Source organism: Trichosurus vulpecula, chromosome 2 (assembly GCF_011100635.1).
Source record: "Trichosurus vulpecula isolate mTriVul1 chromosome 2, mTriVul1.pri, whole genome shotgun sequence".
Classification (NCBI taxonomy): domain Eukaryota; kingdom Metazoa; phylum Chordata; class Mammalia; order Diprotodontia; family Phalangeridae; genus Trichosurus; species Trichosurus vulpecula.
The window spans coordinates 387036861-387061903 of NC_050574.1; the positions used below are offsets into that span (position 1 = coordinate 387036861).

The 25043-nt window shown below is 37.1% G+C and overlaps 1 protein-coding gene across 1 annotated transcript in view; it reads left to right on the forward strand.

Moving 5' to 3' along the window:
• Positions 1-25043, forward strand: part of AFF3 (AF4/FMR2 family member 3) — a 658787-nt gene that overhangs the window by 506029 nt on the left and 127715 nt on the right. The window contains exon 9 of the mRNA XM_036747397.1: positions 14418-14469. Coding sequence (XP_036603292.1) covers positions 14418-14469 — 52 coding nt within the window. The remainder of the gene's footprint in view (positions 1-14417; positions 14470-25043) is intronic.

Consider the following 25043-nt stretch of genomic DNA (forward strand, 5'->3'; position numbering starts at 1 on the left):
CCCGTACAGGGCTGTGCTCTATCCCCCATTCATCTTCAGATGATGGCCAGATAAACTACATTAAAACATGTTGCAAAATGGAGTGAACTTTAAAAGATAAAAGATTTCGATTTTAAGGCGTCTGAATAGCAAAAAATTCTGGCGAAATCCTATTAATTAAAAATCACTGTTCTGTGAAACACCTAACGTTACATTTTTAATTAGATGATGTGACTGTTTGGAATACCTATTTAAAATATAGATAAGCAATAGAAGCAGTTGGCCATCTGTTATTGGTAGGTAGCTGAGGTAATGAGAATAACAAATTGGACCAATGCACCAAGACATGGGCCTAGCCAATATGACTGTATAGCTACATATAATGTGAACGTTCCCAGAATGTGCAGGCATAGAATACTTGCTGGCAATAATCAGAACACAGGAAATGAATGCTCAGTAATACCTGAAACTCAATTTAGATATAACCAAAGCTGTCTGTTGCTTACAGGACACAGATTTATTTGAGAACAATACTGTGTAACTTCTCTGGGCCTCAGTTTCCTCTGCTCTAAAATGAAGTAGAGGTGGGGGTGTCCTGGAGCTAGCTTGTAAGTGACTCGAGAGTCAATTGTTAAATTTTCAATGTGAGCATGTAACCTCAGAAGTTGGGAAACATTATAAATCAGAGCCAGATTTATTATTTTGTTAATTGTCGAGACTGAAGAAAGCAATGGGAAAAAATGTTGATAACACAGATTAAATTTAAAATTGGGTCATGCTTACCTTCCCCCCCCTTCAGGAGCTGGTTGTTAAACATTTATCAGCACGACTGGTAGAAGAGTTGAGGTGATAAACTAGATGACACGTGAGGTTCCCCCAGCTCTAAATGTGTGAGCTATTTCTGCCTTCTAAAGATGCTATGGATTTCTTTGTGTTTCATAAAATGTTTATATCATATACAATATAAATTCCTTCTTTTCCCTGATTAAAAAATTATATCCAGGGAAAATACTGTAGCCAAACGTTAAACCTACAAGGGTTGATGATAAAGTCCTTCTTTCTCTGGGAAAGATGCTGGTATATGGTGCTTTGAAACAAGACATTTTGATGCACTTTGGGTTCTACATGTCAGAACATGAATGTCCTTGAAGAGATGATAAATATTAAAAATGTAATTTTGAGAGTGTGTATGGATGATGTGTGTGTGAGTGAGAGAGAGATGAAAGACAGCTTCCCCCACTATAGTTTGTAGCTGTAATAAAAAAAATTTCAAGTGATGGTGGTGAGGAAGTTTTTAAATTTGGAGGCCGCTATGGTACAGTGTAAGAGCATTAGTGTACTCCGTGGTCAGGTCCACATTCAGTCCCACAGTTTGATATTCCAGTACTGGTGCTCTTGCTACTTCTGTGTGATAATGGGCAGGTGGTTTAGCTTCATTTCCTCACCTGTGCCACAAGGAGGTCGTACTTGATGCCTTTTAAGATACCTTCCAGTTCTGAGTTTCAATAAAAAGGAAAGCCAGTTAAGTTGTTGTTTGGTCATTTTTCAGTCACATCAGACTCCTTGTGACCCCATTTGAGGTTTTCTTGGCAAAGATACTGGAGTGCTTTGCTATTTTCCTCTCCAACTCATTTGACAGATGAGGAAACTGAGGCAAACAGGGTTAAGTGACTTGTCCAGGGTCACCCAACTAGTAAGTGTCTAAGGCTGGATTTGAACTCAGGAAGATGAGTCTTCTTGACTCCAAGCCCCATACTCTATCCACTGTGCCACCTAGCTGAGGTAAGTAGTACTTGGCAACTCAAAGGAAACATTTTTATATTTGGCTCTATTTCTGAGTTACTTGGACTTGTTTAAAACGAAAGAAAAGAAAAAAAATCAAAGAAAACCTTTTTTTTCCATAAAAAGAGGGAAATTGAACAAGATGATCTCTAAAGGCCCTTCTAGCCTTCTACTTCTATGATGCTATGACTCTGATGAGTTCCTGGAAGGCCTTTTCAGCCCTGCTTGAAGACTCCAGGCCATTCAGCAAGTGGCTTTTAAGTCTTTTTATCCTTCTCCACCTTGTGTTCAGGAAGCATGTTATAACATGCTAGGGACAATAATTTTAAGAAACTGTTGTCTAACACGGTTCCCAAGTGGAGCATGGACGGGGTCTCAGTCACTTAATTGCATTAAAAAATACCCTGTTTGAGTCCTTTAAGTGTGGCAGTTCTCAATTATCTAGTTCAGACTCCACTGTGAAGTCATAATTAGGCACTAAAAGCTAACTGGATTACCACAGAGAGCTCTCCTGACAGCTGTTTAACAGCTCATCAGGTGTTAAGGCCATAAATTACACCTTTCCCTGCACCTCTTCTTTCTGGCCTTAATTCACAAAGTTATATTTTACTGTCCTTTCATCATCAGACAGTCAGGTTCACTTAAGGGACTCCTAAATTTGGAGCCAACAACTGATTCCCTAAAGGGGCCTCCACTGTGGAGGAAGAAGTGGGTATGACTTTCTTAGGTGCTTTTTTTTTAGTCCTTATGTGAGAAAATGGGATTAAAACCACTGACAGCAAAAGTAACACCCATCTAGTCAACCTTGCAGTAATTATGAAACCAGAAATATGATCCTTCCCCCTCCCAAGTTTCTAAGAAGCTTTGTTGAGGAATCTCTGGATGGGAATCTGGACACTAAAGGTCAAACTCACCTTCGGGCTGAAGGGGCCTTTTAAGGACCAGTGGGGGGAAAAGGGAGTGAGGATGTTGGTATCAGGCACCTGAGGAGGAGCAAATGTCCAAACAGAAAAAGAGTACAAAAAAGACAGTAAAGGGACACTGAACAAACTTTGCTTCCCAATTTTACCTGGGGTAGGCCCTGATGACTATGAGAGAGTCTTGTTTCAAGTAATGTTTTTGCAGACTTCATGGAACCTCAAACCTTAATGAAATGAGGTGTGGCAAGAAGGGCAGAGAAGGGAAACTGCTAGAAGGGAGCTTAAAAAAACATATAATCCAACCTCACTTTACAGAGAAGAAAACTGAGGCCAGACAGGTAAAATGACCTATTCCCTGTCACACAGTTAGTTTTTGGCAGAGCCAGCACTAGAATCCAGGTCTCTCTTCCTCAATAACATCCTTCATCCCTACCCGGAGTAATTCACCCACTTCTTCCTCTCCTTCAGGAATAAATATCTGATAAGGTTACCTACCTACTCATATTCCTAAAACATTTTTTTTCCTTAAAAACAAATAGAATTAAATTAAAAGCAATCACCATAATAATAAATGTGCTTGAAAACTCTATTCTGTTTGCCAGTGATATTCAGTGGGTATTGATCATTATTATTGTAGAATTTGGGAGAGCAAACATGGTGTTTCAGATAAAAAGCAAGCCTCAGAGTCAAAATCACGTGGGTTTAAGTACCACCTCTGATACTTGTAAGGGGTGTAACACTGGGCAAATCACCTAACCTCTTAGGGACCTGGGTAACTTTCTAATACTATAAAGTTTCAAAGGAGGCACTGATCTGCATTGGGAGAAATTTCTCCCAATTTATTATTATTATTATTATTCAAAATAATAATAAAAACCAACATTGATATAGCATCCACTGGGTCAAGCACTGTGCTAAGTACTTTACAAATCTTATCTCATTTGATCCTCACAACAACCCTATTAAGTAGGTCTCATTTCCATTTTACAAATGAGGAAAGTGAGGCAAAGAGCAGTTAAGTGATTTATCCATGGCCACACAGCTAGTAAGTGGATGAAGCCAGATATGAACCTTTACCTACACCAATGAAATCATTGTTGTTTTGCAATTGTTCAGTGGTGTTCTACTCTTGATGACCCAGTATATCAGAGCATGCCAATACATGGGGTTTTCTTGGAAAAGATATTAGAATGATTTATTATTGGATGATGATGATGATGATGATGATTATATTGGAGTAATTTGCCATTTTCTTCTTCAGTGAATTGAGGCAAACAGAGTTTAATTGACTTGCCTAGGGTCCCATAGCTAGTGAGTTCTTGAGGCTGAATTCAGGTCTTCCTGACTGCATGCCCAGCACTCTATCCACTGAGCCACCTAGCTGCCCCCATTAAAATCATCGGTCTGGTCAAAAATAAAAGAATTGTGGACCTCAGGATTCATCTCTTTTTTACCTGAATAATGTTCAATTTGACAAACATTTATTAAATATCTATTATGTGGAAGGTGCTGTGGTAGGTGTTGAGGATATAAAAATTAAAAACTGACATAGTCCCTTCCCTGAAAAAACTTATAGCTTAGAGAGTGCCGTGATATGTACGCAGACAAATATAATAAAAGGTAAGATAAAAGGTATGATGAAAAGGAGCAGAGAGCCAAAATGAGCTAGAAAAATCCGAGAAGAGAGAGAACACTTTCAGCTGAGATGTTCCATTTAATTCAGTAGTCTAATAACAACCCTCAGTTCCCACATTCATGTCTAAGCAAGGGGATATAAGCATCTGAATTTAGGGTACTGACAAAGAAATGGAAAGGGTAAGTTGGATAGGAAACCTGTGGGGGCAGAAACAACATGACCGAATGACATATTGGATATAGAGTTAGTGGAAAAGAGACTAAAACATTACTTCCAGGTTTCAAGTTTGGTGATTGGAAGGATATGTGCCATTAACATAAATAGGGGAAAGAATATATCTCAAGAAAACAATGATGAACATCTTTAATTTGTGGGGCCAATGAGACTTCCATGTGGAAATACTTAGCATTTAAGCAATATTTAGTAAAGGACATATATGGGTTTGCCCCAGGATGCCAACCCTCAGAAGAGCACACTTCCTCTCCCAGGATAAGCTCCATAAAAGATTATACTTCCCTTAGTGACCAATATCTTCCCACCTTGCCTGGGAGTGAGGCGCAGTGCAAAAGAAAATCCATGGCACAAGCCATACAAGGCAAAAGCCACCTAAGGGAGAGCCTAAAATGGATACCTTGGAACTTTTGATTGTATAAGCAATACAGAGAAAGGAGAGAGACCAAATAATTATAGGGGTCATTAATCAGAGAATAAATGTCTAGAGTAGACAGAAAGAGAGGATGGACAGTGGAGAGAGTGAGAGAAATCCTATTTGGAAAGGAATGCAAAAAATAAAATTTAAAAAACTAATGACTAGGACTGGTTCAAAGGGAGGAGAGGAAGGAATATCTACTTGACTGAGAGGAAAAAGGTATGGGGGAGGGGGTAAGGGGGAAATTATATAACTAGATAAAAGTAGGCAAGAAAAGGGAATTAATAAAATCCCAAAGGGAAAAGGGTAACAAACAAGGGGAAAGAATAAGGTATGACAGGAAGAAAGCTGGTGAGAGAATAACATACACACTCAATTGGGTATGGAAATCTATCTTACTCTACAGGAAAGTAGAGGGGAAAGGGATAAGAGAGGGGGTGATGATAGAAGGGAGGGCAAATGGGGGGAGGGGTAATCAGAAGCAAACACTTTTGAGGTGGGACAGTGTCAAAGGAGAGAATAGAATAAATGAGGGGCAGGATAGGATGAAGGGAAATATAGTTAGTCTTTCACAAAATGATTATTATGGAAGTGTTTTTCATGACTACACATGTATAACCTATATCAAATTGCTTGCCTTCTCAATGAGGATGGGTGGGGAGGGAGGAAAGGAGAGAATGTAGAACTCAAAGTTTTAAAAACGAATGTTAAAATTTGTTTTTACATGCAACTGGGAAATAAGATATACAGGCAATGAGGTATAGAAATCTATCTTGCCCTACAGGAAAATAGAAGGAAAAGAGATAAGGAGTAGTGGTGATAGAAGAGAAGGCAGATTGGGGAAAGGTGTAATCAGAATGCATGCTGTCTTGGGGTGGGGGAGGGGAGAAATGAGGAGAAAACTTGGAACTCAAAATCTTGTGGAAGTGAATGCTGAAAACTGAAAATAAATTAATTTTAAAAAGAGAGCTGGTGAGAATAAGACCCCCTTAAAAATATTAAAGTAATTAATTAACATAATACTGCATCTGCAGCAGAAGAGGAAGGAAAATCATAGCTTGAAAAAACTCAATATTAGAGACAGATGGACCAAAATATAAACCTGACTTATAACTTTAAATGTGAATATATTAAACAATCGAATAAAACAAAAAAAGAGTGACAGATTGGATAAGAAAACAAAACGCTAAAATCTGTTGCTTACGAGAAACACATTTAAAAAACAAAGACATTACTCAGTGAATCCAAAAAAGCAGGAGTTGGAATCATGCTGACAAATGAAAAGCATTCAAAAAATAAAAAGGGATAAATGAGGAAACTATTATGCTGAAAAGAATAATAGACAACAAACCAATATCATTAATACATTTATATGCTTCAAATGCCCAAATCCAAAAAGGAAACATCTGAGCTACAAGAATTCATAGACAGTAACACAATAGTGATGAGAGATTTCAATATTCCTCTCTAAATTTTGGATGGGTCTAACAGAAAGATAAAAGAGAAAATATGGAACTGAACAAATTGATGTAGAAAGTAGAACTAAAAGACTTATGATGTCTTCTAAATGAGACAGAAAAAGAATATACATAGTTTTTAGCACCACATGGAACTTTTACAAAAATTGGCCACATGCTAGGGCACAGAGATACTGCAAACAAATGTAAAAAGATGGAAAGAGAATCCTTTACAGATCAGAACACAATAAAAATAGTCATTAATTCAGGGACCACAAACAAAAGATAGACATAAATAAAGACTTAACAATGAAATCCTAAATAACGAATGGGTCAAAGAACAAATCATAGAAATAATAACTATGTAAAAGAAAATTATAATGATGAAAAAGCATGTCAAAATTTCTGAGGTTACAGCTAAAGTAGTCCTAGGAAAAAATCATATCATTACAGACAAACATGAACAAAATATTTTAAAAGAACTGAACATATATTTTTCAAAATTGGAAAACCAAAAAATAAACCTAAAATTAACATGAGGAGATATTAAAAAATTAGAGAATAGATAAGTTGAAAACAACAAAAACATAGAAATGATAAACAAAACTAAAAGTTGTTTCTTTGAAAAGACAAATAAAATTGATAACCCATAGCTAATCAGATTAAAAAAGAAGAGAGCAGAAGATCAAATCAATAAAAACAGTAAATGAGCCAGGTGAAATCACAGCAAAACTAGAAGGAATTTTTTTAAAAATCAGAACATATCATGCACTTATATTCCAGTAAAATTGAGAGCACAAAAGAAATAGAGGGATGCTTGCAAAAATATAAAATGTCCAAACTATCAGAAGACCAGAAAGGGACCTTAAATAACCCAATCTCAGAAATAGATATATCTATAAAGGAACTACCAAAGAAGAAACTCCTAGTCCTGATATATTCACAGGAGAATTCTATCAAACTTTTAAAGAACTGTCAGTACCCATACTTTACAAATTATTCTTGAAAATTGGGAAAGAAAGCACTCTACAATCCTTTTATAAGACACATATAGTCCTAATACCTAAACAAGGGTTTAAAACTGAAAGGAAACTATATGCCAATATCATTAATGAACATTGACTCAATTTTAAACAAAATACTGTCAAACAGACTACAGCTATTTATCCAAGCAATCATTCATTATGACCAAGTGGGATTTATATCAGGGATGCAAGATGATTCAATGTTAGGAAACAATCAATATAATTAATCATACTAAAACCAAAGCATCCAAAACTACATGATCCTTTCAATAGACACAGAAAAAAAGTCTTTGACATAGTATGAGTATAGGCATAGAGGGACCTTTTTTTAATATCATAAAAATCATCTATCTAAAACCAAAAGCAAATATCACATGCAATGTGTATATACTACAACCTTTTCTGATAAACACAGCAGAGAAACACAAGGATAACCCATCCACCCAATATTATTTGATATAGTTCTGAAAATGCCAACGATATCAATAAAACAAGAAAAAGAAATTAAAGGCATAAAGATGGCTAAAGAGGAGATCAAACGTTCCCTATTTGCACATGACATCGTGGTTTACTTGCAAAATCCTGGGAAATCAACAAAGATACCTAGACGATTCAAAGCTTCAGCAAAGGTGCAGGCTACAAAACAAATCTCTAAAAATCAACAGCATTTTTATAAAAATAATAACAAAACACAAGAAACAATTATAGAAAGGGAAATCCCATTTCAAACAACTATAAAACATACAAAATATCTGGGGATCAACCTCCCAAAGCACACAAAAGACTTGCATAGATTCAATTACAAGGAACTCCTTAAAGAAATAAAAAAGAGCTTAAATAACTGAAGGAACATTCAGTGCTCATAAGGAAGCTGTGCCAATAGAATAAAATGACAACGCTACCAAAATTAATATATATTTTTAATTCCAAACCAATCCAGTTACCAAGGGGATATTTCATAGAGCTTTATGAAATAATAACAATGCATTTGGAAAAACAAAATATCTAGAATATCAAGGGAAATTATGAAAAGAAGTAGGGATGAAGGTAGAGGAGCATTTCCAGAACTCAAAATATATTATAAAACACCACTCATCAAGACCATGTGGTATTGGTTAAAGAATAGAGAGATCAATGGAACAGACTGAATAAAGGAAAATCAGAAACAACAGATCTCAATAATTCATTATTTATTTAAGTGGAAAACATAAATTACCTGGGAAATAACTCTTTATTTGATTAAAAATGCTGGAGAAAAGGAAAAGCAATCTGATAGAAATTGGGCTTTAGACTAACACCCAACACCATATTCTACAATACATTCTAACATGACCTTAATTTTCAAGATCATATTATTTTAGAAGAGTAACAGATCATGTGTCTCTCATAGTTATGGGTAAGAGATGTGTTCTTAACCAAATTAGAGATAAAGGCAATTATAGAAGATAAAATAAATAACTTTGATTACCTGAAACAGAAAAGCTTCTGCACAAACAAAATTAATGCACCCAGAATAAGAAAGAAAGTAGCTGAATAGGGCGTGGCTTCTTAAATTTGTTGTTGTTGTTGCATGGTCTGAGAGCATGCACAGTGCAAAGTGGGCATGCTTTGTCTTCAGCGCTAAAGGCTACAACGAAGTGGGATGCAATATGGACAAGCCCTGCCAGAAATACCTTGGATTTATTATGCGTTTGATTTTTTAATTAATTTTTGGTTGTTGTGCATTCAGAAATCTTTTACTGTTGCCAAATTTTTCACAACCCCAAATGGAGTCATGACCCATGAGTAAGAAGCGCTGGAATAGGGGGAAAAAATCTTTGTATCAAATTTCTTGATAAGAGTTTGATGTCTAAGATATATGATCAATTAATATATGTATAAAAGACTAATTGCTATTCCTCAATAGGTAAATATTTGGTCAAAGGATATAAACAAATAGTTCTCAAATGAAGAAGCTGCAAAGTATTTACAACCACATGGAAAAAATGACCCAAATCGCTAATAATGAGAGAAATGCAAATCAAAACAATGCTGGAGTTTCACTTGACATTCTACAAATTGGCAAAAATGACCAAAAATGGCAACAGCCCATTTTGGAGGGGTTATGGAAGAAGAGGCCTATAAGAGGGCTGTTGTTAGTAGAGCTGTGAAATGGTATGATCATTTTGGAAAGCAGTTTCGAATTAGGCAAATGAAGGAACTAAAATGTTAAAAAATAAAAGTCTCCATATACTCCAAAATATTTATTGTAGTACTTTCTGTAAAAGCTAAAAATAAAAAACAAAGTAAATTCCCATCAATTGGGGAATAGCTAAACAAATTATGATACATGGATATAATGAAATACTCCTGTGCTGAAGGAAATGATGCATGTGACGACTACCAAGAAGCATGGAAAGATCTATAAAAAATGATGCAGAGTGAAGAAGCAAAACCAAGAAAATAATATACACAGTAACGACAACAATGTAAAGAACTACACACCAAAAATAAAAAATAAATGTAACAAAATTATAGAGATCAAGCAGGACACAAATGAAGAGATCTGAGAGGACACCCCCAGCCTACCTCTTCGTGGAAGTTGTTGTGTTTGTCCGTTGTTCTCAAAGAGGACCATTGACATCAGGGAAATGATGACATGACTTGCCCTTGACTTTGATTTGAGTGAGGGAAGGCTGCTTCGTGGAGGTTAGAGGTACACAGATGTCACACATCGCACATGTTTTCAGACTTTTTCAATGTGTTGACCAGTTGTGCTGACCTTTTTCCCTTTCTATAAAGTATTATTTGTTATATGGAATGGTTCTCTTGGAGGGGTAGAATGAGGGATACTTGGGGTAACTATGGTGATATTAAAAAACAGAAGATAGCAATAAAAACTTATTTTTAAAAAGTTTACAAAATTAGACCCATATTTTGATTTCTTATAAATAATTTATTCTAATTCAGAAAATGTAAACAAGTCCTGCTTGTTTTGGTAAAGATTATGGAATTACTAAAAAAAATTAGAATACTATTTAACAAATTTAGCATGATACAGTGCCTCATCATGAAGGCCAATAGTCAAGGTTTTACAGTTTTCATTTAGAAATTAGAATGGGGGCAACATCCTTTTCTTCTGTACCATCTTCAGAGATATTAAAAAGCATAACACAAGTATATGGGACTTTGCTCCAGGTGCCAACACTCAGGTTTTGGCATTCCAAATCCTTTCTTTTCGATCCCCTCCCAGCCTAAGCCATCAGCCCCAGGATCCCATTGCTGTGGTTACCCTGCCCCAAGGCCTGCCTTTATCCCAATCCCTTTGGGAACATGAACTGGACAGTGAAGGACAAATGATAGATTCAGTGGTTACAGGTGCTCACATGGACCAACAGAATTTGCCCCAGGCATAGGAATTCTTACTGACAGCTCTGCCTCTTCCTTCCCCACCCCCTCTTCTCTTAATTAAAAAAACAAAAACAACCCTAGTGTGTTATTTAGCCTGTTAATATTTCTATAGAAATGCAGTCTCATAGTACTGTGTATTTGATAGAGGGCTAGCCTCTGAGTCAGGAAGACCCAATTTCAGGTCTTGCCTCTGACATATAATGGCTATGGGGCCCCAATCATCTTTCTGAGACTCTGATTCCCAGAGCAGGTGCTAATGTGCATAAGTAGAAGGAATTTGCCCATTAGGAGTTTCTCATACCAATTAGAATTTCAGGTCTGCTCCACCCTTAATCCCCCCAAAGTTTCTATAGCTCAGACTTCTCTCTCTATGCTAGTATGATTTAGAGACTAGACATGGCTAATGGAAATCACTACTGAATCACAAGTGGACCGATCTGTAATTGACTGTGTCACTTTGGGCAAGTATCTTCACCTCTTTGGGTTGTAATTCCCTTATCTCTAAAATAAGAGTTGAACTAGATTGTTCTAGAAGATACCTCGTAGCTCATAATACTTGTTTGCTGCTTCCTGCTATCCTGGTTAAGGAGGGACTGATGACTGCATTCTCAGTTGCTCCCACAACTGCCCTCAATTCCTGGGAATTTCCTGTCGTAGGTGTTTCCTAGCCCTGTTGACAGACACTTATGTCTAATTCTAGCAGCATGACTGGGCTGCACGCCCTTTGTGGATATGTGTGTTCTTCCTCAGGTTGTCAGTGGGCCTGAAAAGCATGCCCTGTTAATCACCTGAAGATTAAACTCCTTAGCCACCCCCTTGTGTGATTTAGGCACGGTGACAGGAAGGTGGTTTGAAATGATTGCCTGTCTTCCATATACTCATTTACCCACCAAGGGGACCACCCATACTTCAGGACACAGAATTCTTACAATGCTGTGCCTTCTTGAGAGGAACAAAATTACAATTGCTGTTTTCTCAGCAGGAAGAAGAAGGGGGGGAAATATTGCTCTGTTTTTCCAGTTTTTGTCACCAAAATGACATTTGAGTCCTTCAACTGGAGAACATTCAGATGAGAACATTTAAGAAACTTTTAGATGGCTCAGTGAAGAAAGCAATAACATTCTGGGCCTGGAGTCAGGAAGACCTGAATTCAAATCCAGCCTCAAACACTTACTAGCTGTATGACCCTGGCAAGGCACTTGACACTTGTTTGCCTCAGTTTACTCATCTGTTAAAAAGGGAGGATGATGATAGCACCTAATTCCCAGGGTTGGGCAGCTAGGTGGCAAAGTGGATGAGCACCAGGCCTGGAGTCAGGAAGACTCATCTTCTCAAGTTCAAATCTGGCTTCAGACACTCACTAGCTGTGTGACCCTGAGCAAGTCTCTTAGCCCTGTTTGCCTCAGTTTCCTGATCTGTAAAAATGAGATGGAGAAGGAAATGGCAAACCGCTCTAGTATCTCTGCCAAGAAAACTCTAAATGGGGTCACAAAGAGTCAGACATGACCGAAACAAATTAACAACAACTTCTAGAATTTATCATGAGAGACAAAACGAGGGGAAGCTTATAAACTGCTTTTTAAACCTTAAAGTGCTATAAAAATGTCAGTTGTCACATTATCATTATTATTACTCATTTTCTGAAGGTCACTCAGGTAGATCAGAGCAAAAGAATTAGAATTCAAGCCTTCTAATTCCCTATTCAAGGTTGTTTCCACTACAACATATCATTATAAGGAACGGTATAGATTGAAAACTACTTCCAAAATATTTTTTAAAAAGTCATGGATGATAGAATCATAATGGGCTCTTAAGAAAAGCTAAGCACGTTCTTTAGAGACAGTCTTAACCTTTTGATGTTGGCATCAGGGAGAACAACCATGGCATTCCAGAACATGACCCTATAATGACAGAAATCTGGCTTGGATGGACCTAGTATATGGCAGTTCTTATGAGAATATAATTTTGTTGTAGCACTAATCAATCAATAAACATATATTAAGCACCTACTGTGTGCCAGACGCTGTGCCAAGCACTGGGGATATAAAAAAGAGGCTAAAGACAGCACCTTCCCTCAAGGAATTTACAGTTTAATGGGGAGACAAGCAAACAAATATATGTATACAAAGCAAGTTGTGTACTAGATCAAAAGTATCCCTAAAAGTTTAAATTTTAGCCTTATGGATAAAAAGTTGGGTGCTAGATCTTAGTTAGAATACTTTGGGAGAATACAAAAATCACATGACTGATTTTTTAAAAGTAATTGAATTTACACATCCATGAGAGTATTGTCCTCTTCAAAATAGTTAGCTAAGAAAACTATACATTTGTTCCAATGGTCAGGTAAAACATTTGTGTTAGCTTACAAATTAGGTTTATTTCTATGTATTTATGTTAAAGGGAAATAATTTCAATTAATTCACCATGTTTCATATGTATTTAGACACAAACTCCATAAAATTGCTGTAACTACTTTCTTGACTTTAATTTTAAGTGATAACTTTGGGAAAGTTTACTTGACTTTATTGGCCCCAGAATAGAGAAAGGGAAATGAACCTAGACAATGAGTAAATGATCTGTCCCATAGAGATGTCATTGCCATCTCCAAGACAGATTAATTCCTTGTTGTTTTCTCCAGGCTTAAACCTTTTATCTGTTGCAGGGGTAATGTTATTGTTAATAATAATAAGCCATTTATGTGTCCAAAAGGTGGTTAAAAAATGTTAACATATTAGTTCATGTGACTGATTTTTCACCGTATGTACTAGATCTTTCACATCCATGTGAGCATTATCCTCTTTAATGGAGTCACCTTAGGAAAACACACTTACCCCAATGATGCTACCATTGCTTAAAATATTTTTGGAGGTGGAAGAATTGCCTTCAAGTAAATTTATCTGAATATTCCCAATGGTGATACATTCCCACCTTCTGTGGTTGTATTTTATTTTTTAGAAAAACAGAAAATTTTTTGGATCTAAGTCCAAATGAATAAAGCTGAGGTGGAAGATTGAATTGGGTAAATTTTGGGCCAAAAAAGTTGTGAATGTAAGTTAATGAGTCGGTTGAATTACAAGCCTTGTGTGGATTATAAACTGTCTCTGAAGGACAAATTTGCTGCCCCTAGCCAGCAGAAGGTGTCTATGGACTCCTTTTAGCAGGATAGCACACATTTAGGTGCATAAATTCTGGCATGTTTACCTGAAAATCAGTCATATTACTTTTATAGTCACACCAGCTTCCTTATAGAATAAGAGCAAAAGTGCTGTCTGAAGGACCCCTCAAAAGAGGATACATATGGTTTGTTTACAGAAATAAAGGAAAGAACCCTTTGGTCATATTCCTGCCAAGGTTAATTTTCTTGTTCATTTTCTCTCATCGTGGGAATTAATGGTCGTGAAGTAGGAGTCTGCTGTCTGCAAAATGCTTAGGAGGAAAGGGACTTAAGAGAACAAACAAACATAAAAGTCAGCAAATTAAATAAGTGGCCTCATTATTGAATGTCTATTGAAATAAAAATGTCATTCTGGTGCTAAAATATTATGTCAACTAAACACCTTTTTTTTCCCTTTCTTCCAGAATGCTAGAAGATGACCTTAAGTTAAGTAGTGACGAAGAAGAGAATGAGCAGGTGAGCTATTTATTTTTTATTCTTCCCTTTGTAAACAAAGATGATGCTCCTAGCCTGGTGTCAGTAAGACATGTGTTCTGAGCTGCTTCTGTGATGGTAGACAGACTCTTTCACTCAGTTCCCAGTAGGACCAGCAACATGCATTTATAAAACAAGGGATTGGGGACCAGGGGTTTAACCTATGACCATGAAAATGAGTTTCTCCTCTGCAGCGCTAAGTGTCCTCAGAGGGATCAGATCTGTGGCCTTGATTTCATTAGCAGTGCACCCTGACCTAACCAGCCAAGCTTACAGAATCTTTACTAATGCAACATGTAAGCGGTAACATATTAAATATTAAGGATTCTTATACCGACACCATTAATATTTAGAGGAAGCATGGTAGAGGTTAGCTAAACTGTCGAATTGAATAATAGATTCACATATTTAGTGACAGGTTATTCGTCTTCACTGAGAGATTTGCTTGAAACATTCTTCACTGATTTTGATTTATCCCCTCAAGGCATCAATTGGTGGTTTACAAATACTGTTAATATAAGTCAGTTAAGAGAAAAAAAAAAGATTGCATTTAATTAATGTGTCTTCAACTGAAGAGCACTGGATTTAGAAACAGAAGACCTAGGTTCAAATTCCATCTGTGCCATTTACTACTAATGGGAATTTGAGCAAGACCAGAGCATTAGACTAACTGATCTCCAAGGTTTTTTCTAGCTCGAAATCTCAGATTCCTGAGATAATCCTATATGTCACTCACCAGTACACCTATAATTTTTTTTATTTTTTTGTATTTTTTTTATTTTGTATTTTGTAGTAGCAAAATACAAAAAACTAAATCTCTAAGCCTTTGAGGTTCTGTTTTCCCATTAGCTATATTAACATTTCAACAACAGTGACAAGAATGTAATAGACATGAAGACATTTCAGTGTCTTCTTCATAAACTATTTTCACATGTAATTGAGTATTGATATAATACAGTTGAGTTTGAAATATTGTGTTTTATACAAAGGTAGCATGAAATGCCACAAAATGATTAGATTGTCTAGACACAAAAATTCAAGTAATATATAGATGCAGAGGTGGACGGAGCTTAAATTGAAGATAAGAAGAAAGTTTCGAGAAAAGTCAGAAACTAATTGTGAGGTTTGTAAAAATAGATTTTGGTTGCTTTATGAGAGAAGTTAAGATGTCAAAGATGATAGAGGAAATATGAGACTGGATATAAGATGAAATTTGACAAGTCAGGAAATGATTTTGGCAAATATAGATAATTCCAAATGATGGAAGATTAGCAGGAAAAGGAATCTGTAATAAGAGAGGAATAAGGCACTTAAGAGTAGAGAAAACCAGACATTTTGAAACAAAAAAGCACAATTTTTCTGCCCTAACTTTTAAGTTTGAATTCACTACAAGCTGACAGAATCTGAATTTGTTTTTAAGTTAATGTTACATGTACATATTAATAAATATATTAATACATTTATATGTTAATTATATATAACATATGATATATTTAGATTATATTTTTGTTATATATCATCTATTTGGTTATATTTTATATCCAAAAGCAACAGGAACAATATTTCATGGGACATTTTGTCATTGTACATTGTAGTGGTCATGTTCAGCATTTCCTTTCTGTAAGAAGTGATTTCCTCTGTTTTTCATTTGCCTTAATTCAACAATCCTAAGAGATTATCAGGTAGCTAGGTAGTTCAGTGGATAGAGTGCTGGGCCTGGGTCAGGAAGACTCATCTTCCTGAGTTCAAATGTGACTTCAGACGCTTAATAGCTGTGTGACCCTGGGCAAGTCACTTAACCCTATTTGCCTCGGTTTATTCATCCATAAAATGAGCTGGAGAAGACAATGGCAAACCACTCTAGTATCTTTGCCAAGAAAACCCCAAAGGGGACCATAAAAAATCAGACATACTAAATGACTGAACAACAACAAAAGAGATTATCACTCATTTGTAGATATTGTCTTGGGATAATTTTAGTGGAGATACCCGTTGTTTAGTAGTATTCTAATAGGAAGTGCCATGCAACATAATAACTTTACAAAACAAATGTGAGAACCTGAATCTTATTTCTGCTTCTTTTAATTAAACGTCTGAATTCACCAAATGACAGGATTCCTTTGTCTTCTTCCTCAAGGAAAGACACACTCTAGATTCAACAGTATTATATTAATAAAGTTACCTACCCCATTGTGTAGAGCAAAGCTTCTTAAACTTTTTCCACCCAAGACCCCTTTTCCTGTTTCTCCAGTCTTTGTTGGCATTGTGTGACCTGAGGACATGCTTTGTGTTCAGAACCAATCCTGCAATGAAATTGCTCAATGCAACACAGCCAAGTGCTGCCAGAAACACCTCAGATTCATTGTGTGTTTGATTTTTTTATTAATTTTTGGTCGTTGTGCATTCAGAAACCTTTTACCGTTGCAAAATTTTGGTTGTGACCTACAGTTTAAGAAGCACCAGAGAAGACTATTGCCAGTGAATTAATTCACCATCTTTTGTCCACCACCATCAGCTTAGGAAGGTGATAAGTCTCCCGTACTTAGTGTGCCTGGGCCTTCAAAAGCAGATACAGTCTGTTAACTAGGAAAGAGTATTGTGGAATCTGACATAGTTTGCACTCAACTGGCATAGCCTTTGAAAACACAAGGTCACCATCACATTACAATGAGGCATTGGAGTCTATGGGAAACCTCTACTCCAGTGCTGCTCTATATTTTTATTTTATTGAATATTCTTAGTGGATATTAAAAGGAAACATATATGGTCATCAGTCTTTTGTAGAACATTTCTGCTTCTATGGTAACAGTGACACAGTGGTAGAAAAGAGGCCAGAGAGTACTAAGACAACATTAGTTTTAGACCATTTATAAACATTAACTTAGTTGTTGGTACTCTAGATTTAAGATCCTTGTCCACTGACCTACCACTACTGGAGGAACTGAATCATATCTAGCTTGACATTCTCACTATAAATGAAATCAGAAGGTAAAAGCAAAATGCAGCCAAATGAAAGGATGACTCAGAGTCTTAGCTTAGAAAAGGAAATAAAAGATTATATTTTGGGGTATGCATCATATATTTGGCTATATTTTGTATCTACACACAACAGGAACAATATTTCATGGGACATCTTGTTGTAGTGCATTGTAGTGAACGTGATCAGCATATACACAAAGACCACCTTGAAAATAGTTGCAGCTTTTGTACCAGCATCTGTCACAGACTATGAAGAAGCAGAGAAAAAACTATGAAAAACTCAATAAGGTCATTTGAATTGAGTCAGGATATTTTTTTAACACTCACTGACTTCAGTGGAAATGGAAGTTTTGGGGAAGACAGAGAAAAATATTTTGGAAACCATGGCATATAAGAAATAAGAAAGGTCAAAGGCTTATAGATGATGCAGAAGCCTAGTGCCTATTGTATGAATACTTTTTTTAAAAAAAGACTTGGGAATACTGGATATGTCGGGCATCAAATGGCATCATGAAAAGAATTAAATTGATTATATTTTAATGGACAAAAAGTGGATACACACACACACACACACACACACACACACACACACAGACTCCTTGAGGATTATGTATTTTTCATCTAGTTGTTTTCTTCCCGTAGAAGTTGCTAGGCCAGTCTCTTTCAAGTCAACATAGACCAGAGGTGGGGAATCTGCAGCCTCAGGGACACATGTGACTCTCTAGGTCCTCAAGTGTGGTCCTTTGACTGAATCTAAACTTCACAGAACAAATCCCCTTAATAAAAGGATTTGTTCTGTAAAACTTGGACTCCGTCAAAAGGCTGCACCCAAGGACCTTGGAGGCCAAATGTTCCCTACCCCTGACATAGACCATAGGATTATAGATTTAGAGATCCAAGGAATCTGCAACATCATCAAGTCTGTACCTTCTCGTTTTGCAAATGAGGAAACGGAGGCCTAAGTTACACTGTGTGAGGTAGATTTGAACTCAGGTCTTCTTGGCTTCCTGTCCCAGCATCCTATTCACTGTGTTGTGCTACCTTAATGAAGAGTCCCTGGAGTGGACTCTTCCAGGGTATAAGACAATCAGCACAGTCATATCCGCCAATGGGAATATCCTCTGCTTTTGGACTTTGCGTAGGACATTCTGCGTGGCATTGGAAAACACCTTTGGCAAAAATGTTGCCTTTCTCATAATTCACTTGACCCTGATAATGGGAAGATCACTGACAAGAATCCTCTATTTGTGGTTGCATTTTCCAAGGAATCTTGTGTGAGCTAGTAATGTGTTATGGTGGTTATTAAACAGAGAGCTTGACATAGCGAATATGGGATGGTCTTAAAGCCAGGAACACCTGGGTTCTAGTTCTGCTTTTGACATGTATTAACTATATGACCCTGAGTAGCAGCATTACAGACAACTCTGTAAGACTATACAATGAAAGAAAAGGTCAGGCATTGGGAGAAAGAGTTTGTTCACCTGGAAGTTCCTTATATCAATGAAATCATAGTTCCAGCCCCTATCCTTATCCCAATTAGAATAATGTTTGGCTTCTTATTCTCTAACTCTTGGTCTTAGCTGTCCAAAGTGACATAGTGCCATAAGAGAAAGGAAAGAATTTAGAAGACATGGGACAGCTGAAATCTGTGAAGTGAAGAAAAGGGAGAAGAATGGATCATTTTTTAAAAAGTCTTTTTTCTGAAATGATGAGCTCTTGCCTGTTAAGCCAGGGAAAGCTCAGGGAGTTATACCCAGAGAAAGGATCCAGATGAAATTACTTTGGCCAAGACATGAGGAGAGGAACACATGATTAAGACTCAATAAGGAGCAGCCAAGATAATGTCAGCTGTGGACAATGTTGCAGAGATGACAAATATATGGGCTTAGGAACTAAGAAAAGGTAAAAGGAACAGGGAGCAGAATTGAATGCCTCTGTGTGTGTCTACAGCTTGCAGTAATTACATTATCCACACATATTAGGCAGTCTTTTAATTTTAATTATATAACTGCATTTTTCTCTTCTAATGAGCATAGTTTATTCATTTAAACTGACAATTTTAATTTTACAGGCAGCGATCATAGGATATAATCTGCAGAGGGAAATTTTCCTGTTGGCATAATTTACTCCACACACATCGAAGAAAAGTTACCTTTTAATCCCCAATCAATATTTGAAGAGCACACAATTAATTTAATAGATAGCTAGGTAGTTAACATAAATCTGCAAGTTAAAGAGCCAATTCTTTTTGATTTATAATGCATAAAGTAATAATTTCCTCATTCAAGTCTCTCAGAAAGTATTTGAAGCTTTGTTGCCTCAAAATGACAAGGTGGTAGGTAAGATAGGTTTGAGCACTGAATCATGATACTTACTGCTTTTTGGGAGGTTCCCTCCATTATGGAATGGGACCAGAAACATTCTCCTTCCAACTCTCTGCTCTTTGCAGAAGAGGTCACTGGATAACTTAAATCAATTTGGAGTGTAATATTAAAAGCAGATTGCCAATTGCAATGTGAATGGCTCATTCCACACACCCCCACACACCCCTTCATCCTTTTATAATATGACAATTGCGTAACAGAAAGCAGAGCTTTAAAAAAAAGGCCTCTGAAATCAGTGTGCCATGCATGTCAATCAGTGATCAAATAAATTAGGTGACTGGTACTCATACATGGAATAATAATCTTGCATATTTTTGCAACCCGACTCTGCTTCCCTGGGTGCATTTTTCATCTCAGGATCAGGTTGGTTGCTGCTGAACTTCTGTGGCTGTGAAAATTTATTACCCACAGAGTCAATCTGCAATCAGGCTGCCAAGTCTGGATAAATAGAGTCATTGTGCTTGTCTGGAATATGTAGCCAAAGTTCATCCAGTCAGCTTGACTTTCACATCCCATGGGGTTCATAAAAGCCAACACCCTGGTATGTGCTCTCGAATTCTGCCAAAATTTTGTAGAATTATATAAACAGGAGTTAAAGAAGCAATCAGGACCAAGTTAGAGGGACAAGGTTCCAAAATCAAATTTTGCTTGCATCAGAAATGAATTTTTTTAATCATTTTGATGCGTAGTCAAGTGAATCACCCCTAAGCAAGAATTACTCAAAATGCTATGCAATTAAATATCATATGTTCATTGCATCCTGTTTTGATGAATTAATCATCAACTTTTTTTAATTGAATAATTTTGAACATGAAAACTACTTAAAGGAACATTTAAAGTGGTTTTTAAATGGAAGGAGCTACCCACTTTAGGAACTATTAAAAATAAGTAGATACTTTGAATATTAAGCCATAGGGCAGAATAAAAAGAGAAAGAAAAAAGCCACCATGGGTATTTTTTCCTTTGTTTTCCATTTAAATTTTGCATTAAACATCCAGGTGGAATGTATTGGCTTCTTTTTAACACAGGATCGTTGATGAGAATTCAGTTAATTGGAAACTACTGTCTATCAGGTCTTTGTCAACTCTGTGAATGAAGTAATCATACATTTAGGCAGTCAGTCAATCACAATCAACGCAGCTCCAAATATCCCCAGCAGGAAATCTTTTGTTTTAAACAAATCCTAATGCTGAGCTGAATGAATGTGTCACCAGAGGTGAAAGGCAGTCATAGTTATAGGATCACAGCTCTGGAACCTGACAAGACCTCAGAAGCCATTTAGTCTGTTTCGTTTGACAAGTGAGGAAACTGAGGCCCAGGAAAGCTAACTCACTTATCCAAGGCCACATAAGTAGAAAGTGGCAGAATCAGGTTTTGAATACGAGTCCTACTATTCTGAATCCAATGCTCGTTCCTCTGTATAATGTTGACCTTCTACCACGCTGCAACGTGTGGTAAATTTTGTGCTTCTCTGCATGATCTTACTGTAAGATGATGCAACTTTTGCTTTTTTTATCTTTTTTTAAATTTTTTTTGCACGTTCTTTTCTGCATTTTCTTACTGTAAGATGGTACAACTTTGGGACTAGGAGATGCTTCCAAAACATAATTTACCTCTTCATTTTTAAAATGTTAAATCTAGTTTTAAAATTTGCAGTAATATCAAATCAACTTAAGTGCTCCATATTCCAAGTTGCAAAAAGTTCCCAAATCATTTTTCAAAAAAATGAGCTCTTGTCCTTCCGTTAACAGTCATTCACCCATTCAACAAATATTTACTAAATATGGAGAAAATAGAAATTTTAGATAATGATTCAGGAAAGAGGTAGCATTTGAGTTGCACCTTAGATAGTTAGATCAAGCACTTATTAAGCTCTCACTGGGAACTAAAGGATAAGTAAAAATTCAATAGAGAAAGGAAGAGAAAAAAAACATTCTGGGTATAGGGAATAGTGTGAGCCAAATCACAGAGGTGGGAGAGTGTGTTCATGAAGTCAGAGAATAATCATGTTTGGCTTCAGCATAGAATGCATTGGGGTAGGAGAGAAGGAGGAGACAAGGCTGGAAAAGTGAGATGGTACAAGATTATGGAGAATTCTCATTGCCAGGTAAAAGTTTGAGGGCAGCTAAGTGGCACAGTGAATAGAATGTCATGCCTGGATTCAGAAAGACTCATCTTTGTGAGTTCAAATCTGGACTCAGCCCTTACTAGCTATGTGACCCTTGACAAGTCACTTCACCCTGTTTGCCTCAGTTTCCTCATCTGTAAAAACAAGTGGAGGAGGAAATGGCAAACCACTCCAGTACCTTTGCCAAGAAAACCCCAAAAGGGATAACAAGGAGTCATTCAAAACTGAAATGACTGAACAACAAAAGAATTTGAACTCAGGAGTCAGTAGGGAAGTATTTAAGGTTTTGAACAGGAAGTGACATAACCAAGCTTCTGCTTAAGAAAAAATATTCTGGCAAGTGACGCGAAGGACAGATTAAAAGAGGGAGAGAGAGAGTAAATACAAGAAGTTTGGAGGCTACTATGGCAGTCCAGGAAGGAAGTAGTGAAGGCTTTCACTATGGCTTTCACCATGGGAAAAGAAAGGAGGAAACAAAGTAGAACGATTGGGGCTTTGTAATTGACTGGCTATTAAAGGTGTAGGAAAGGAAAAGAGATAAATATTATTCCAAGGTTATGAGCAGAAGAGATAGGGGAAAAGAATGAAAGGGGAAGGAAAGAAGCATTTATGACACATATACTATGTGTCAGGCACTATGGTAAGGGTTTTACAAATATTATCTCATTTGACAGGGTAAATGGTGGGGCCACAGGCAGGAACAGTGATATCAGAAGGAGGAAAGAAAATAAGTTGGGTTTTGGCTAGTTGAGGTGGGAATGGAACAGCCAGATAGAAAATTCTTATAAGCAGGTAGAAAACTGGATCTGGAGCTCAGAACAGAAGTCAGAGATAGAGATACAGACTTGGAAGTCCTCTACACAGAACTGGTATCAATTGGAACCAATTGGAGTGGATTAGGTCACTATGGAAAGAGTGTAGAATGAGAATAAAGACAAATCGATTAGAATGTAATTGATGGCCATTGACAGACCATTTTTAATAGAATCATGGGGGCAGACACCCAGTTCCAAGCATGTAAGGAGAGAGAGATAGTGAGGAAGTAGCAGTATCTGGTAGAGTCAATATATTCAGGTTTAGGAATGAAGGAAAGATGGTATGGTAGTTGGGTGTGGTGTATAAGTCAGATGATGCTTCTTTTAGAATGAGGGAAGGGAAGAAATGACTGTATTGGAAGAGATTAAAGATGCAAAAGGCAGAGGGGGCAAAAAAATTGGAGTTGATACTAGAGGACATGAAAGGGAAAAGAGCCAAGGGTATAGGTGAGTGGTTTATCCTGGGTGGAAAGTTGGAATACCTCTTTTTGAACAGAAGGAAGATGGAGATTATGAATAGTGATTCTGAGAACTTTTGAGGAATGAAGGAAGTGAACTGAGAGCATTAATATTGGATTACCTCTGCTTAAAAATCCAACACTTTTCCTAACTCTCTTAGAAAGTTCCTCATTGGGGAAGCTAGGTGGCGCAGTGAGTAGAGCGCGAGACCTGGAGTCAGGAGGACCTGAGTTCAAATATGGCCTCAGACACTTGACACACTTACTAGCTGTGTGACCTTGGGCAAGTCACTTAACCCCAATTGCCCTGCCTTCCCCCTTCAAAAAAAACCAAAAACCAGAAAGTTCCTCATTAAATATATTAAGGGCACTAGGCTACTTGCAGTCATGAATATTTGCCATGAGCTTCCTCTTCTTTTTTATGGTATTATCTCCTGGTACCTTCCATGCTGCCTACAAACACACCCAAGTCCGCCCAATCCTAAAAAAACAAAGATAAAGAAAAAGAAAGAAAGAAAGAAAGAAAGAAAGAAAGAAAGAAAGAAAGAAAGAAAGAAAGAAAGAAAGAAAAAAGAAAAGAAAAGTTGCTAGGCCCCATAATTCTCTCAAATTAACATCCTATATCTCTTCTTCCTTTATTAGTCAAATGCTTACAAAAAGTTGTCTACATTCAGTTCCTCCATTTCCTCTCCTCTGATTTATCAACCCTATCCATTCTGACTTCCAACTTCACTCAACTAAACTTCTCTTTGCCAGTGATCTCTCTCTCTCGCCCTCTCCCTCTCTCTCTCTCTCCCTCTCTCCACCCCCTTCTTCTGCCCCCCCCATAACCTTATCAGCCCCCACAGTATTAACTATTGTCTTTTCAGATGATTCCCAAACTCGTATATCAATCCCTAGTCTTTCTGCCTGAGTTTCAATCAATCAGCAGTTATTTATTTAAGCACTTACTATGTTCCAGGCACTAAATTCTGGGAATACAAATACAAAGAATGAAACAATCCCTACGTATTCCCATTTCAAGTCAGATGACCCATAGGCATTTCAAATTCAACATCTGTCCAAAATAGAACTCATTACGTTCCCCCACCCTCCACGCACATACCCCAAAGCATCCCTCTTTGTAATTCCCCCATTGTCAAAGGTACCACCATTGTTCTAGTCATCCAAGTTTTGCGATCTTGATGTCATTCTCAACTCCTTACTCTCCTTCACTCCATATATAAAATCACTTGTCAAATTCTTGCCCCTTTTATCTCTACAACATCCCTTGCATCTATCTCCTTTCCAGTCACACAATCACCACTCTAGTTCATGCCCTCTTCACCTTTCACCTGAACAAACCATTGTAATAGCCTCCTACTTGAGCTTCCTGCCTCAGGTTTTACGCTATCCAGTCTATCCTCTGTATAGCTTCCAAGTCTCACCATGTCATTTCCCAATTCAATAAACTCCAGTGGTTCACTATAACCTCTTCAAATAAATATAAATTCTTCTGTTTGCTGGCCCTTGCTTACCTTTCAGCCTTATTACACATCGCTTCCCTTCATATATTCTAGGTCCAGTCAATGGAACCCTTTTCCCATTCCTCATACATAGCACTCCTTTCCTATTTTTTTTTGCCTTTGTACTGGCCATCTACCATGCCTGAAATGCACTAACCTCTCACCCCCTACTCTTGGATTCTCTAGTTTCATTCAGTACTCAGTTCAAGCACCACCTCCTACATGAAGCCTTTACTTATCCCTCCCACTGTCAGTTCCCTGTCTCCTAAAATACCTCATATTTAACT